The 17,269-nt window shown below is 43.1% G+C and overlaps 1 protein-coding gene across 1 annotated transcript in view; it reads left to right on the top strand.

Moving 5' to 3' along the window:
- Positions 1 to 235: 235 nt before the first annotated feature.
- The window catches only part of LOC126932129 (aldehyde oxidase 1), an 88,304-nt gene continuing 71,270 nt past the window's right edge, over positions 236 to 17,269 (top strand). The window contains exons 1-5 of the mRNA XM_050750676.1: positions 236 to 516; positions 7,553 to 7,610; positions 9,669 to 9,765; positions 13,506 to 13,614; positions 15,748 to 15,874. Of these exons, the coding sequence (XP_050606633.1) occupies positions 472 to 516; positions 7,553 to 7,610; positions 9,669 to 9,765; positions 13,506 to 13,614; positions 15,748 to 15,874 (436 nt within the window). The 5' untranslated portion in view covers positions 236 to 471. The remainder of the gene's footprint in view (positions 517 to 7,552; positions 7,611 to 9,668; positions 9,766 to 13,505; positions 13,615 to 15,747; positions 15,875 to 17,269) is intronic.

The raw sequence follows: 17,269 nt of genomic DNA, 5'->3' as shown, positions 1-17,269 counted from the left end.
TTAAGAGTCCAGAACTACAGCAGGCCTGGTTGGAGGAGAGGTACTACTGTTCCCAGACTTAAATCCAGCTGGAACACCACCTAAAATACGCAATAACATAAGACCATCAAAAGCAATGTCCCAGGTCTTACAATGTTTGCTAAGACGCAAGAGGGTGTGACACAGACGCTCAGCGCCACTGGCGAGGAGATGAAGGGGTCTTCTTCATCTTCGCCGGATGATTTCCGCCCACATAGAGGGCGCCAGTGACGCCCACACACGTGCTGGTGTCCCGGGAAGAGTTTTCCTGGCAATGAGCTCAGGAACGTTGGATCTTAATCAAGGCTTTCTCGGTCAGGGTGTGGGTTGGACTTCAGGCTCCAGCAAGCCCCGCCCCACACGGCGGGTCGGTGCCCCCCGGTCCCAGGTGCCCGCTACTTCCCAGAACCGCCGCCTCCCGCTCTGGGCCCTCGAACCAGCGCGGACACCACAATGGACAGGGCGTCCGAACTGCTCTTCTACGTGAACGGCCGCAAGGTGAGCGCCCGCGGGCTGCCCCTGCCCCCAGACCCGCGGCCCGGGCCGTGGCAGAGAGGAGCCCCGGCCGTTCGTCCCATCCTTTCGTGCCCGCCGCTTAAGGCGCTCAGGCACACACTGGCTTTCTCCTTTAACAGCGGCTTTGCCTTCGCGTTCCCACCGCGCCTCCGAGGCAGATAAAGGCTGCGTTTTCAGGGACTGTCCTGGATCTTTGGGCCCCCAGCTTCCTCATATTCCCCTTTCCTCTCCTTCCAAGGCTCAGAAGCTGATTACCAAACACACGCCCTCCCTAAACAGTAAGATAAAAAGTATTCTTGCCCATCAAGGTCAGCACTCCCAAATCTTCCTTCCCTCAATCCCAGCCGATAACGGGAACGTCCCCAGTACAGAGAAGGCTGAGCCTCAGCTCGCGGGGTGTGTTTGGAAGCGCAGAGAGCAACTTAGATTCCGGACAAGACCGTAGAGACGAACACATTCAAGCCACCCCCGTCGTTTCTCAGATGAAGAAATCGTTACTTTCCAAAGTCACAGCTAATTCCTGGCAGAGTTGAACCCAAGTCAGGCTCTGAGGGCTCCAAGGTCCTCACGGGGTCCACTGCTGGGTGCGGGCTCTGTCCCCTCAGAAGCTGGGCTCGCTCTGCGCAACCCGAGGAACAGTTCCAGGCAGTGTCCGATGTCTGGGAGCAGCAAAGCCCCGTGGGCCTCCTTTGAAACACCCCCCTGAATATGAGCATCAACTCTGCTCACTCTTAATATTGTTCCAGTTTCATCGACATTACTCTGAAGGAGGAAACTGAGGCAGGAAGGTTAAGGAGCTCCCTTAAGAGCTGTGGCTCACGCCTGTAATCAGCACTTTGGGAGACCGTGGCAGGAGGATTGCTTGAGCCCAGAAGTTCGAGTTTAGCCTGGGCAACATGGCGAAACCCTGTCTCTACAAAAAATATAACCAGGTGTGGTGGTGTGTGCCTGTAGCCCAGCTACTGGGGAGGGTGAAGGGGAGGATCGCTTGAGTCTAAGAGTTCAAGGTTACAGTGTGCTGTGATCACAGCACTGCACTCCAGCCTGGGCAAAAGAGTGAGATCCTGTCTCTTAAAAACAACAAAAACAGAGCTAACAACCAAGCAAGAGCAGTGGCACCTGCTTTCCCTGGTGCTCGTGTTGGTGCTGGTTCACTCAGAGCCACCTGTGACCCCGCTTCTGGCTAAGGGCAGCCGCAACACTTTTCCTGATGGGCACCAGCTGCCTCCCCTGGATGCTAACCAGGGTGAAGCATCAGGCCCTAGTTATGAGGCCTGTTCTAAGACCCTGAGCCTAATTTCATTTGTGGTTTTGTATTATGTTTCTTAAAGAGGATCACCCACATTGTACGTTAGGCCCCTCAAAAACTTGGTCTGCCCCTGCTGCCTGGGTTCCACATTGGATAAGATGAGCTTGTTTTCCCTGATCTGTAAAGGGGGTCGTTAGGACCCCTTCACAGGACTGCTGTGAGGGTGAAATATGACAATGGGGTGAGGTGATTGACATATCATTTTTTTCTTTCTTTTGTGTAACAGAATGGTATAGTAAACACAACACTGGTTTTGTTGTTTAGACAAACAAATCTTCAATTCCAATTCTAATTCTGACTGAGAAAACCTAACCTCTCAGAGGCCAGTTCCTCTGTTAAAAGGGGATGATACCACTTACTTCATAAAGAGTGATCATGAGCATTCAATCCACTTCTTTGTTAAGGGCCTGCCGTATGCCAGGCAGTGTTCCAGGCTTATGAGATACAGCAGAGCACAGAAATAACAAGTCCCTGTGTGCATGGAACTTACATTGTGCTGGGGAGATAGCAAGCATATAAATATGTGGAAATGTGTAATGTCAGGAAGTGAGAAGTGCTAATATAAAAAATAAAGCACAGCGTGGGGACAGAGAGTATGCAGGATACTCAGAGGGGATGGATGTTTTGGCCTGTCTGAAAGGGTGGCATTTGAGCAGTGACTGGGATGCAGTGAGGAGCAAGCCATGCAAACATCTGGGAAAGAGCATCCAGGGAGTGGGAATGGCAGGTGCAAAGGTCCTGAGGTGGAAGGATTTCTGTGTGATAAGAAGGTAGGTTGGTGGGGCTGGCAACATGGGCAGGGGCCAGATTACTAGGGCTTTATAGGTGATGGTAAGGGTTTGGGTTAAATGAAGAAACAGGGGTTTTGAGTCCAACATCTCCTCACTTCTCCTTCCCCCACTTCCAAACAAATATTGGGATTTTTAACATAACGGGCAACAATAGTTTGTGCTCTATTGATTTTTAAAATTAGATAAGCTAGTTCTTATCTATGGACTCACTTTGTCTATGGGCCAAATGTCCTGTGGTTATTTGTAAAGTATAATCTGGAGATATTGATTCTGTTTTTGCAATTACCCATTAGAATAAATTGTGTTAATCTTTCCCTTTCCTTCTCCTCCCTTCTAAATTCTGTTAGGTATGTGCTTCAGTACTAATAAACAAGCCTGATTACTTACATGGAAAGAACTAGAATAAGCTTTTTTTTTTTTTTTTGAGATGGAGTCTCACTCTGTTGCCCAGGCTGGAGTGCAGTGGCGTAATCTCAGCTCACTGCAACCTCTGCCTCCCAGGTTCAAGCAATTCTCGTGCCTCAGCCTCCTGAGTAGCTGGGACTACTAAAAGCAGTCCACTTTTTATGGAACTAAAAGCACCCACCACCACTCTAATTTTTGTATTTTTAGTAGAGATCGGGTTTCACCGTGTTGGCCTGGCTGGTCTCAAACTCCTGACCTCAGGTGATCTCCCTGACTCAGCCTCCCAAAGTGCTAGGATTACAGGCTTGAGCCACTGTGCCCAGCCTAGCACAAACTTTGTGGTTCCAGAGAGTAAGAGATTGTTGAGAAGAGTGTGGAGAGAAAACCCACCCTAGAAGAGGGCTTTTGAAGCCAAACGCAATCTCTGGAATTAAAAACCCACCTTTGAAAAAGAAGCTTAGAAGCCACTTAGGAGACAATAAGTGACATGATTGGCTTCTATTCTGCTTTTTGCTAAATTTTCTCAGGTCAACAAAAGTTGTCCTCAGGCAGAAGGTATGACATCTGGAGGCAAGAACAGTGCACGTTGGCCAGGGACCTAGTTGCAGAGAATTTTCTGAAATCTTATTCACCCTACCAAGGCCCCCAGAAGAACAGATGACCCATTTAACATGGAGTTTAAGGGGGGAAGAACCCATGAATAAATTCTACCATAGATGCCACATTCCAACCTCAACTCAGGAAATGAAGCATGTCATTTCATGAGGCAATGAGGTGTGGAAATCAAAGGTATGGGCCTTGGAACTAGTCGGGGATTGGGTTTGAATCCTGTGCTATCTGCTCTGAGACTTGGACGTGGCGGATCTGGGGCCTCAGGCAAGGTACTTAATGTCGCTGAGCTTCTGTTTTCTCCTTTGCAAAATCTAGCTAATAACAGAGCCTTTTCCTTTGAAATTGGGGCTGATTAAGTTGCATGGAGAGTGGTTAGCAGGGTACATGTACACAGTAAACACTTGATATGTGGAAACAATTGTTACTATCTGGAGTAGAAAATAATCTGTTTCATGAGTAGAGCCAGAACCTGCTTAGAGGTGTCAAGGATGCTAAGAAGCAGTCATCCTGCATTATTTGCACAATGAGCATAGACTTTTGATATTGGTGTAGGAATCTGGAAAGAGCAGTTTATTGGCTAGCATTCTCTAAGGTTCTTGGTTTACAAGGGTGAGAGAGGAAATTTCTGGGCTTCTGGAATGGCTGCGATGATTCGGAGAAAAGTGGAGAAGGTGGAGGCAGCTTAGGCAGAAAGAAGTAACAAGCAAAATGAATTTCAAAAGCAACCTAAAGCTCAGGAAGGTATGTCCTCATGGCTGTTCCCTGAGGCTTCTTTCTCTCCTCTGAGGCTGCTATGGATTATTGTTCTTCTCTACTAACTGCGTCTCACAGCATACACCCCTTTCTTTCCTCCTCTTCTCCTTCTCAGCCTTGGCCCTTCACATGTACCTCTACCCCTTCCTTATTTTCTACTCTCTCCCCTTTTATCTCTCTCTTCCTTTCTCTTTCTGACTCTGTCTTGGATCTGGCAGGGCCTCCTCAGGCACTAGTCACTGGCACTACACAGAGAAAAGTGATTTCTTAACCAAGTACGGCATGAACTTGGACTCTCCCAAAAGGGCTGGCAGTGATACAGTGGGGCAGATTCCACCCTCAGATTCAAGGCTATGCTGAGATGAGTACATGCAATGACCCTGACGGGAGAACTGGCAACATCTCTCAAATCCAGAGTCAACCAGAATAACTGTTACCCATCCCCTCTACACCTCCTAGCCTCCATCTGAGTCCTAACCTCCCTGTTTCATTCCCAGAGCTGCCAGGACAAGATGCATGCTAGATCCCTGCCCCTACTTCCTCCAAATACAACACTCACTATATCAAAACAACAACAACAACAACACATTTCAAACTGGCGGGACTTTGAGCCAGATTCCGATCCCTTGAACATTTCCTGGAACACATACCCAAACAAGCATGACCACCTTCTTCCATGAATTCCTTCCTCAAATGTAGAAATATTCCGCAAGCCTAATGCTATTCTTTACTAACTAGGCTACCCAGACCATGTCTATTCATTAAAACGGGGCTTCTGTGGTTTACCATCATATCTAGGAACAGACATTGTGAGGTTGGGGCAGAAGCTTTATGGTGTTATCTGAGACCCAGGTTTCTTCTCTCTTTTTTGTCTCCTGCCATGAACGTGTTGCCTCATGGTCTAAGATAACTGCTGGGGTTCTAGCCATTTCATTCCTATTCCAAAGTAGCAGGAAGGAAGGACAGGAGAATGCATGCCAGGATAGACAACCTACAGTTTCTGCCACCAATAACTTCTGTGTTTTTCTTTATTTTCCGTCTGTTCAGATGCCCAAGTCTGTGAGAAATTATTCATTACTTCTTAGTATCTCATGCCAAATCATACATTGCATGTTCCAGTCATTCATTTCATTAATTAACACTTATTACATCCTGTGATATATCCCCACCACCAAGCTCAGTGTTTGGCATAAAGAAGAATAGCAGAAGATGGCCTCTCTCAGGATCGAGATAGTCTTGTACACACACAAATAATTAAGATACAGTGTAAAAAGTGTCATAAAAGAAGAGGTGAAGACATCAGCCATGGGAACAAAGAGGAGGATGGTTACTTAGAGATGGGGAAGGGTATTTTAGGTGGCAGCACTCTCCATAGAGAACATTTGAGCAGGGTGGTGAACGGATGACACACAAAATTCTGCCAAGAAGAGAGGACAGATTTTCAGGACAGAGGGAAGCTTGCATGCACATGCAGTGCAGGTGAAAGTCCAATGCACCCCCTGGACTAGCCAGTTCATCCGTGTGGCCTGAGTTCGGATTTCTTCTTGTATTCTGGAAATGGTTGGCTATTAATTCACCTAAGTTCCACTCAGTCTACTCATTTAAAAAGCACACTTTCTGGTTCCCCCTACCAGAAATCCTGATTCCATAGGGGTTTCATTTTAACAAGCGTCTCCGTGATTCAGGAATTCCCGGAATGGCAGTTTGGCAGCCAGGAGCCACGTTAAATTAGGCATATACATGAGATGATCAGGCTTGGGTTTCACAGCAGTCACTCTGGTCGTGGTGCAGAGGACAATATTGTGGGTACCAAGAGTGGAGGCAGGGAGACCCGTCAGGCAGGTCTTATAATCATTTGGACAATAGATGATATGGGCTCATGGGTAGTGACAGTAGAAGAGAAAGGAGTTTAGAGTATCGTTGGAAGCCCAAGTGGAAGAACTCGGTGACAGTGATTGTGGTGGACTGGAAAAAAAAAGTTGAAAATAGCTCAGGTTTTTTAGCTTAGATGACCTAGCAGATACTGAGGCCATAAAGCAGTTAAAGGAAAAGAAGGGAAGGAGTAAGTTTGGAAAATAAAATAAAGAGTTCCATTTGAGAGCCAATTAAATTGAAGATACCTGAGAAGTCCCCCATATTTTTTCTTATCACATATGCACACACAAACAGACACATACACACACCAATCTTTCTATATTACAGACTCTTCTAGGGCACAGATCTGACCTTGGTAATTGGCATATGCCACACCTGGCCTGGTGTATAACCTTTTAAAATTGAGGGTAAGGCAGCAGCCCTAGAATAAGCATATGTCCACTTCTCATCTACTACTTCCCAGGAGGAAAAATTACTATAATATGGTGAAAGATGAATTCAGCTTCTGAAATGGCAAAGCAAGTCATGCCTCTATGTGTTCTGTGAATCTAGAAGAAATGTCAAATTTTTAGTGAAAAAAGAGAAAACATGATCACTTTGGAAAACATAACCAATCATGCCATTTTGATGTCATCCTTGGGAAAAGACAGCATGCTGTTCTGCTGTTATGCTGCCAGGCTGCTCCCATGAACTTGCCTAAGTGTGTCCTTGCTGCATAGTCTTTCATCACTTAGCATACACAGTTTATCTTCCCCTTTGTTTATTTGATTGGGGCCATGGCTGGTTATCTTTTACTGGAAACCACAATCATTTGAACAAGATAAACAAACAAATCTTTTAAAAAATTAACTCTATCAATGTCCTAGAGGCTATTATATTCCAGCAATTCCCCTCCCTCCTTTCTTTTCTTATTTCATCTACTCCCTCTCCAGTCTGAACTTTTCTACTAATGTCTTTACTCTCACCTGCTTTAAACTTTCTAGAAAAAAACTGGACAGGAGGTAGTGTTCCTGTTAGCGGAAACAATTGCCTTAGAGAAGAGCAATAACTCAGGACCAAGGACAGCAGCACAATTGTGGTGGGGCTCAAAATTACACCTAAGAGAGGTGGTTTGCATATCACAGGTGTTCCATAAGGCTGAAATCTACTTGAAAATATGAGTAGAAGGGCTAATTAATTTGCATTTCCCTCAAATTAGTGTGATCCTACTGATGTGAATTTCATATTAGCTCTCAACTTTGTATGCCTAACTCTTATTTTCCCTTTGGTATAGGTGATAGAAAAAAATGTTGATCCTGAAACAATGCTGTTGCCTTATCTGAGGAAGAAGCGTATCCTTTTCTTTACTTTGAGTGTGTATGTGTGTGCGTATTTGTATAACTCCAATTTCCTCATTAAATGATATTTCAAATATACATTAGAGACACTGAGATATATTCCCTACTCTCATGGTTTTATGCTCATATTTGAGAAAGTCCTATAGTTTTATAGGCAAGGCACAAATGTGGCTGTCAGAAGAACCAATTTTTTTCCAGTCTCTGTATAAAATGGAGAAACTAGTAATGGAAACTTAATAGATGTTAAAAGGACCTAAGTAAGCGTCCTTTAGAATTAAGAGTCACAATATTTATACTCTGTCCTTAAAGACAAATTATTATGCCCATTAGGAAAAGAGAGCACAGAAGTCACCTGAAATGAAAGTAAAAGAAAAAATGGAAGAACTAAACCTGAAAATGTTATCCTAGAAAAACTTGCCAAATAAAACCATCTAAGGAATGGATTTTTAGCTTGGTATGCATGAACTCCAGTGAGTTACCAGAAGGTGGAGGACACTATAATTATATGCAAAATTATGTTTCAATGGGAGTGTGTACATTTCTTCCCCCTGGAGAGAGTAAAATTACGAAAAGAGTACACAACTCCAAAGCATCAATAATTGTTTTTCAGACCCATGAATATGTTTCTGAAACATGTTCATGAAAGTCCTTCAAGAGCTTTAGACATAAAAAAAAATTAACCTGACTTCCTGATTATCCACAGTACCTATGTGTAATATTTAAAGTTTGCTTCACTGTGAGTGACAGAGAACTCCACCTCATGGCAAACAAGATAGAAGGTAGGAGTTTCTTTCTTTCTCATTGTGTTAGTTCAGGTTCTTCAGGATGTGGACACCAAAAATGAGATTAAATGCGCCAGGATTTTATTAGGAGAAATGTCTGTGGGAAAGGAAGTAGGGAGTGAATCAGAAGAGGCTTAGGGAGCCATTTGATCACCATGTAAGTCTGACTCTGGAGATAAGGTTGAGTAGAAGGGCCCTAGACTGCTGGTCAATCAGTCTTCAGAACCACTGGAGATGGTTGACAAGGACTCCATATCTCTCTGGAGCACTAAATCATTGGTGGAGAGCAGTTCATGGGAGGCATGGTCTTAATGAGAACTAGAGTGATCAGTATTAAAGTGTAGCAACGGGGTCCCTTGGTCAGTTACCCTCCATGTTGAAGGGAGGTCTGTGGGGCATGTTTGCATGGCTATCACACTCACATAAAGGAAGCCCACAGATAGCTGGATCAGGGCTGGTCAAGCAGTGTCACAACGTTTTTGAGGAATCAAGCAGCACCTTCCTCAGCACATAGCTTTCTCCTCACCATCAGAGATGACCAATGGAGAGCCAGCCCTCATATGTGAATTCCAGCAAATAGAAAGAAGTAGTGAGCAAAGAAAGAAGCACCCCTCTCCTTTTAAGGACACTCTTCTCCTGGAAGTCATACAGAATACTTATAATTACATCCTATTAGCCAGCACTGTTAATGACCCCACCTAGTCACAGAGGAGGCTGGGAAAGTCTATTTTTTACTCTGGGAAGCCATATGTATGTGGCTAACAATTGGGGTTTCTATTTCCAAGGAATAATGAGAGAAGAGATATTAGGGAACAGATGGCAGTTTTTGCCACTGAAAGGCAGAGAAATACACAAACATGGCTAACATGACACGAATATTCCAAGAATTATCTACAATTTAATATTTTGCTTTGTGTCATCAAAGGCAGAGATAAGGATGAGAATAAATGTGCAATGTGTTTATACCTTCAAATACTCAAGCCCTTACATATATAGACTCTTTTTTCAGTTTGGCCCTATTTTTGGCAACCTGAGGTCCAGTTGTTTTCAAAAGGAGGATACAAGATATAGCACACAAAAGGAAATCAAGAATTTACAAGATTATTATAGCTGCTACAATAGTAATTATGACATAAACACATTATTTGATGAATATGTATTGAACTTAACTAATATTTAAGAGTCTGTGATGTTACTGTCTCCTAGTGGCAGGGCTATTCTAGAAAGAGAATTATATAACACATATGATCTTTAACTATACCTCTTCCAGTTCGACTCACGGGAACTAAGTATGGCTGTGGAGGAGGAGGCTGTGGTGCTTGTACAGTGATGATATCACGATATAACCCCATCACCAACAGGATAAGGTACCATGCAGCAAAGTCCGGATATGGTTGAAATTTTTATGATTTTGAACTTTGTTATATTCCCTCATTTGGTAAATATATTTTGAATACCTACCATGTGAAAAGAACTGGCCACTGGGGGTACAATGATGAACAAGACAGACACGGTCCCAGGAATATGAATGTGTTGAGAGAAAAATGTAGCATCAGTGAGGATAACATATGGTCAAAGAATTCCCCATCAAAGCCAGGCACAGTGGCACACATTTCTAGCTACTTGGGAGGCTGTCAAGAGGATTGTTGAGTTTGAGTCCATCCTGGGCAACATAGCAAGACCTTGTCTATAAGAAAAAAAAAATCCCCTGTCAAAAGTTGAATGGCTGCCTAACTGCCTGTCTGGGGAGGAAAGGCAGGGCTGAAATTGCAGGGGAGGATAATGCCATCATCCTATTCATGTATAACTCTTCCAGCCCCTAACTTACCCCCTTCCTCCCATCTGGTGCTTTCTCCATACATCAGCCAGAGTGACCTGCTTTAATTATCATCAGATCAAGTCATTCACATACTGAAAAGCCCCCAATGACTTCCCATTATGTTTAACATCTGTTTATGTTTGGTATTTATCCTTCTTCACATTTGCCAAGTTTCTTGGCTCTGTGTGTTGATGTCTTCTGGAAACTTCTCAAGGCATTATCTCTTCAAATATTTACTCTGTGCCACACACTCTTCCCTCTGTTCTTCTGGGACTCCAGTTATGCTAATGTTAGACCATTTTACATCATTTCACAGATCTCACTTGAAGGCTAAGGATCTGAGCACTGGTGAGGTTTCAGATGTCTGCTGTGTTCCATATCAAACTACCTGCTGTCTGAACTCTGAGAGGTTCCTCCCTGCTTTACAGCCTGGTTGTCAACTTTTTAGTTCACGAGGGATTTCTCTTTGCTTACCTGTCTCACCTTCCTTTGGGAGATCTATTGCAGCCATGCTGCTCTGTCTTTAGCCTCTAGGAAGTGGCGACTACCCTATACTCTGTGAAGTCTGAGTACGTAGAGTTTCTCTCAGTTCTCCTCTCTCTCCCCCAGCCTTCTTTGTTTAAGGACCAGTATGCTTGGAAAGTTTCTTTTAGCTCTGCTTCCCTGCCTATTTTTGGGGAACTACCCCTGGAACTCAGTGATCTCTGGTGGGGAAGAGATTGGAGATAATGCAGCCCAGCTTTATATTTCAATCTGTTGCTATCAGCCCACATGCAACCATTCAAAGTTTGTTGGAAGTTGGTCTGGTTTCTCCTTATTCCTGTTTAAGGCAGGTTCCTTTTCCTCCTTCAATTTCAGGAAGAGAATAATTGTATCTCAGGGATGAGAACAACTGTATCTTCTCTCTTATGAAGAGATTGTCACAACGGAATTTAGTTTATTTATTTATTAAGTTTTGCTCATAAAGTTTCTTTGTCTACTCAGCATCTGATGAGCTTTGAAAATATGTGATTATGTTCCTCATATGGTTTACTTTGGTTTTTAGAATGAGAGTGGCAGTCTCTTACAACTTTCTACCTCTAAACTGAAAGCTTGCTTGCCTTTGAATCGGTATTCAAACTCTGTACCTTTGCTATCAAGCCCTTACCATTACCTACCTGGCCTCTGCCCGTCTCTCTAACCATGAGTAACACCACTCCCCTTGCATTCACTGTGTTCCTGCCTCACTGGACTTTTTTCTGTCCCTCTTCCTTTTCTTAAACATCCCACACTTATTCCTGCCTCAAGGCCTGAGTATTTTGTTCCACTGCCTTTCATGTCTGGCCCCTTCAAATCATTCAGATTTTACAAAAATGTTGCATTCTCAGTCATCCCCAATCACCTACTAAATAGCTGTGCTCCCCCTCACCTTCACAACTCTCTATGGGGTTAGCCTATATTAATGTATTCATAGCACTTCTCGACATTTCAATTAATGTATTTTTGTGTGTACTGTCCATGTATATATGTGCTGTCTTCTTTCAGCTAGAACACACACTCTACAAGGGCAGAGATTTTATCTGTCTTGTTCTCCAGTGATTTTAGCAGTGAATTTTAAAGTTCCAATGTGGAACTCTGCCTGGCACATAGGAGACACTCAATAAATATTTGCACTTATTTATAAATGAATAATATCCTTTCAGTCTTTCTTTTGTGTGTATACATATGGAAGCATACTGTACATACTGTTTAAAAGCCTGTATATTTTGTTAATTTCTCCCTAATATCTTATAATAATAAATTCATTCATGCCTATGTGTGTTCCATCCTTTGGGCGTACCAAAACCACCCCCCAAATACTGTCCACTTAGATTACTTTTAGTTTTTATTAGCATGAGCAATGCATCAATTAACACTCCTATAGATATATTCATGTTTATGTCTGTGATTATTTCCTTATGATATATCCACAGAGGTGGAATTGCAGTGTAAAAGAGAGTGTGCATTTTAAAGTTTTTTTTTTTATGTCTTCCTGTGAAATATCTCTCAGCAGTTCTCAGGGAGAACTCAATTTCCATTCTTACAAACAGTATGAGTCTCATCTTCCCAAACTGTTGGTACTAATAGATATTATAAATATTAAAAATATTTATTATTTTCTTTGACAAAAATTGTGTTTCTCATTGCGTGAGTCTCTCTTGATTTTTAAGGTTGAATACTTGTTTCATGTGTTTATTGGCCATTTACAGTTCTCTTTGGTGAATGAGAACATTTAGGAGACATTGCGAGTTGGACATTTTCTAGCAGTGGTTCTGTCGGATTGAGGAGTTCTGGATCCCACACTCTGTTTCTTCTTCTGAAGCTTGGTATCACTTTTACTTTATTGCTTAACCAACCCCTGGCCTAGCATCTATCTGAAAGATGCAATGAGCTCTAGGTGGGTGTGTTCCCAGACAAATGAGGTCTGGCTGCTTGTTCCTGTGGTCTAAAAACAAGAAGCAGACAGACTGGGAAAGAAGAGAGTTTGTTTCTGCAACCAGTTATAGGGAGAAGGTCGAAGTAACTCACCAGACCAACTAAACGTTACCAGATTTTTCCTAGTGCTTATATGCATTCAGTGTACCTACAAGCCGAAAGCCAAAATGTTTCACTCTATCTAATCTTTAACTAGGGCCTGGGGTCTAGACAATTACTTCAGAGCCTTGGAAGAATGACTTCATCTAAAGTGGATCCTGGTACAAGGTGTACAAAGTGTATAAGAATGTCTCCATTATTTTAATAGAACTCTAAGTTCTGAGGAAGCCCAGGTAGGCTCTTAATGGCCTTGTTTTTACATTCTGGCCTTTGTACTAAGGCACCAGTTTCTCCAGTTCTTTAATGTTTAACTTATGCATTCATCAGCATGACAGTTAGGTGTTGGTGAAGGCTGGCTTCTCTGGTTGCTAATGGAGACCTGGCCTGCCATAGGTGGGTGGTTACCTGTGACTAGAGAATGTCAACCCCTCATTCGAGCAAAAACCATCAAAGTTGTGACAGTTTTTGATAAGTAGACACCATTCTGGAATTAGAATTAGGAGGCCTAATTTTAATCCTGCCTCTGACACTCTGACTGTGACCCTGAGTAAATCACTCTGATCCTCAGATTCCACTTCTGTAAAATGGGCCTAAGCTAAGGAGGAAATGTATGTGTAAAACCTGGGGACATTATACAAAAACCTGCCACAGTGAAGAAGCTCAATGAATGCCTGGCCCCTTTCCCACTGGATGTGACATAATTTGTAATTTGTGCTTTTCTTTTGCATTCTGAAGGCATCACCCAGCCAATGCCTGTCTGATTCCCATCTGTTCTCTGTATGGTACTGCCGTCACCACAGTAGAAGGCATAGGAAGCACCCACACCAGAATTCATCCTGTTCAGGTGAGGATGTGCCTCTTCTTTATAGGGTTTCTGTGCTTTAGAAACCTCATGACATTGAGTCCCTGAGATTAAGAGAGTGGAGCAGCCTGGGGCCTGCTGCCTTGGCCACTCTAACAGATACAACCTAGCTGGGAACAAGAGTGAAGCCTGGCGTATTGGGATATGTGAGTGTCTTTAACTAACTTCTTGGAAAGATGCTTTTGGAAGACTAGAACACTTTTTCTTCTCTAAGAATGCCCTGACATTTGTGGGTTTGTTTTCTGTGTTCTAATTAGATGGGACCTGTCTATTTGACATCTTCTAAACTCATAAAGAAACAAAAGCCGGGTACAGTGGCTCGCACCTGTAATCCCAACACTTTGGGAGGCCAAGGCAGGTGGATTGCTTGAGCCCAGGAGTTTGAGACCAGCTTAGGCAACATGGAGAAACATGTCTCTACAAAAGTACAAAAATTAGCCTGGTGTGGTGGTGAGCACCTGTAGTCCTAGCTACTCAGGGGTGCTGAGGTGAGAGAATCACTTGAGCCTGGGAGGTTGAGGCAGCAGTAAACCATGACTGCACCCTGTACTTCAGTCTGGGTGACTGAGTGAGACCCTGTCGTAAGAAAGAGAAGGAGAGAGCAGGAGAGACGAGGGAGGGAAGGAAGAAAGGAAGGGATGGAAGGAAAGAAAGAATGAAGGAAGAAAGAGAAAGAAGAGCCATGTGCATTGAGGGATATAATTTTATTGTGTTTTTTTTTTTAAATAAAGTGGAAAATAACATCATCTTAAGGCTGAGTGAAAATCTCAGCTACCAAAAAGCTTTATTATACTTAGAGCTTGTTTGGAAGACAGATGATAGGAGTTGCCAATACATATTTTGGCTTTTCTCCTAAAGAAGCACCTTGTTAGAGTTTTAGCCTCAAGTAAAAAAGCATCTTCAGACACCTGACTCTTTATGTATATATTGTCCATAAGAATGCCATTTCTAGGCTGGGCGCAGTGGCTCATACCTATAATCCCAGCACTTTGGGAGGCTGAGGTGGGCGGATCATGAGGTCAAGAGATCGAGACCATCCTGGCCAACATGGTGAAACCTTGTCTCTACTAAAACTACAAAAATTAACTGGGCGTGGTGGTGTGTACCTGTAGTCCCAGCTACTCAGGAGGCTGAAACAGAATCACTTGAACCCGGGAGGTGGAGGTTGTAGTGAGCCAAGATCGTGCCACTGCACTCCAGCATGGCCACAGAGTGAGACTCTGTCTCAAAAAAAACAAAAAGCAAAACCAAAAAAAGCCATTTTTACTTGTTTTTATCAAAGTTAATGAAGATCAAATATGAGGAAAGATAGAAGAAGGAAAAGATAGGAGCAACATAGAAAATGACCCAAGTTCAAATTTTCTAGATTTGAAGGAATCTTGGGTTCTATTTATTTGAAAGATCATTACCTAGAGGGAGAGAATTTTGCCTGGATCATGATGAAATATCATTAACTAGAGGAGGAAAATTCTGCCTGGATGCCCATGTGAGACCTGGTCATACACAGGCATACAATACCCTTTCATTTCCTTGTTGACGTGGGACTCCCATTGTTCCAATGTTGCCAGAAGACAGCTTCCAAAATCGACTTGAACCTTAGAAGTTAGACTCCAAAGCAAAAATGCTAGAGGGAGGGAAAGGTAATAAAAGCATTTTATTTTATTTTTCATTTTTTTTCACTTCTCAACTTGAGTGTAATTTGGTTTATTTCTCTGAAGGATTTCCTTCATCTCAGTAATTCACAACCACAACTGCACATTGAAATCAACCATCTGGGAATCTTTAAAAGATGTATGCCTGTGCCCCATTCCCAGAGACTCTGTCAGTTGGTTTGTGGTCCTGTGTGGGGCTTGAAATCTTAACACTCTCCTGGTGATTCTCAAAAGTGGCAACCACTGCCTTAAGTGAAGCTCAAAAGCAGATGAGGCCCAACCTCACTAAAACCCAGCCCTCGGAAGGGAGGTGCCTGGGATGAGAAGGGCTCTCAGGGGACTCTACTGCAATCTTAACACACAGACAAATCACCTGGGGATCTTGCTAGAATGCAGGCTCCAATTCACTAGGCCTGGGATGGGGCCCAAGATTCTGCATTTCTAACCCTTCCTGTGCTTCCAGGAGAGGATCGCCAAGTGTCACGGAACCCAGTGTGGCTTCTGCACACCCGGGATGGTGATGTCCATCTACACGCTGCTCAGGAACCACCCGGAGCCCACTCTGGATCAGTTAACTGATGCCCTTGGTGGTAGGTTATATGAGCATGCTTTTATTTTTTAATATTTATTTATTTATTTACTTAGAGACAGAGTCTCACTCTGTTGCCCAGGCTGGAGTGCAGTGGCACGATCTTGGCTCCACTGCAACCTCTGCCTCCCAGATTCAAGCGATTCTCATGCCTCAGCCTCCCTGCAGGCTTTTATTTTTTCACAATGATGATAATGATAACAACAGCTAATATTGGATACCTTTCATGTGCCACACACTGCATTAAATACTATTTGAAGATTATCTCATTTGATCCTCACAAAAAATTTATAAGACAGATACTATTGTTATCTCTATTTCATAAATGGAGAAACTGAGGTTTGGGGAGAGTGATTTGTTCAAAGTTACATCCCCAATAAGTGGAAGAGCTGGTTTGTTCAAATCAGGATTCAAACCAGACCCACACATTGCATTTGGCTGATGTATTTCTGAAGTCCCTTTTGTTTTTATAATCATTAAAAAGCCAGTTATTCATCAGCCCTTGGGAATAGTCCTGTTATCTCCACGTGCTGCTCCGTCACCACTCTCCCTACTGGGTAAGTGGGTGCTTTCAGGACCATATTCAGCATCAGAGGGCTGCTGATGGATACAGCATAAAGTCAGAGACTGAGATCTCGATGCTTATTGCAAAGAACTGTCTCTATCCACCCTAGAGCGTTTTTGTCAAGTTCAAGAGCTCAGTGTGTATGTGGCGGAGGGATATCCTCATCAACAAGATTCTAAACAAGTTTTTTAAGTGATGCCCTCTCAAGTCCTATTTCTGGTGAAGTTCTCCATGGCTGCGTTTGTCTTTGTCTCAGGCCTCCTGAAGACCTCCTTTCTCTGCTAGAGAAAAAGAGCCTAAAGCTCATATGTACACTTACTCTGCAAAAATTTTCCAGTGAAAACCAAAACAAATGGACGTAGAAAGGAGAGACATTGCTCATAAACTGTCTTCTGCCTGATTTCCTGTAGATCTTATCATGAATTTGATTTCATGGCTGTTTATGATGTAAAAAAGTGATAAGGGGTTCTCAGATTTCAGGGTTCTTAGATCATACATGAGAATTTGTGGGTAATGAAGAATCCTGGGACCCACCCCTAGAGAGTTTGACTCAGTAATATTGTTTTTAAAATAAGACTTAAGGTTTAGGGGTGGAGGAGGAACACTGGACCACACTGTGAGAGAAACGCTGGCCTAATGATTTATTATAAATAAATAATGTGCCCAACTGCTTTCACAGTTCAATAACTACCTTTGCTGCCATATAATAACTTTGATCTTTCTATCGGCTGAAGCTTAGAGTGCTTTTTTTTTTCTCTTTTGTCACAGTAAGTGTTAAAAATGAGGGGTTTTTTTCCTTAGAAAAAGAAGTATAGCTTGCCATTTGCAACA

This window comes from Macaca thibetana, chromosome 12 (genome assembly GCF_024542745.1).
Source record: "Macaca thibetana thibetana isolate TM-01 chromosome 12, ASM2454274v1, whole genome shotgun sequence".
NCBI classification, from domain to species: domain Eukaryota; kingdom Metazoa; phylum Chordata; class Mammalia; order Primates; family Cercopithecidae; genus Macaca; species Macaca thibetana.
The sequence above is the reverse complement of the archived record's forward strand: the minus strand, read 5'-3'. Positions and strand labels throughout refer to the sequence as shown.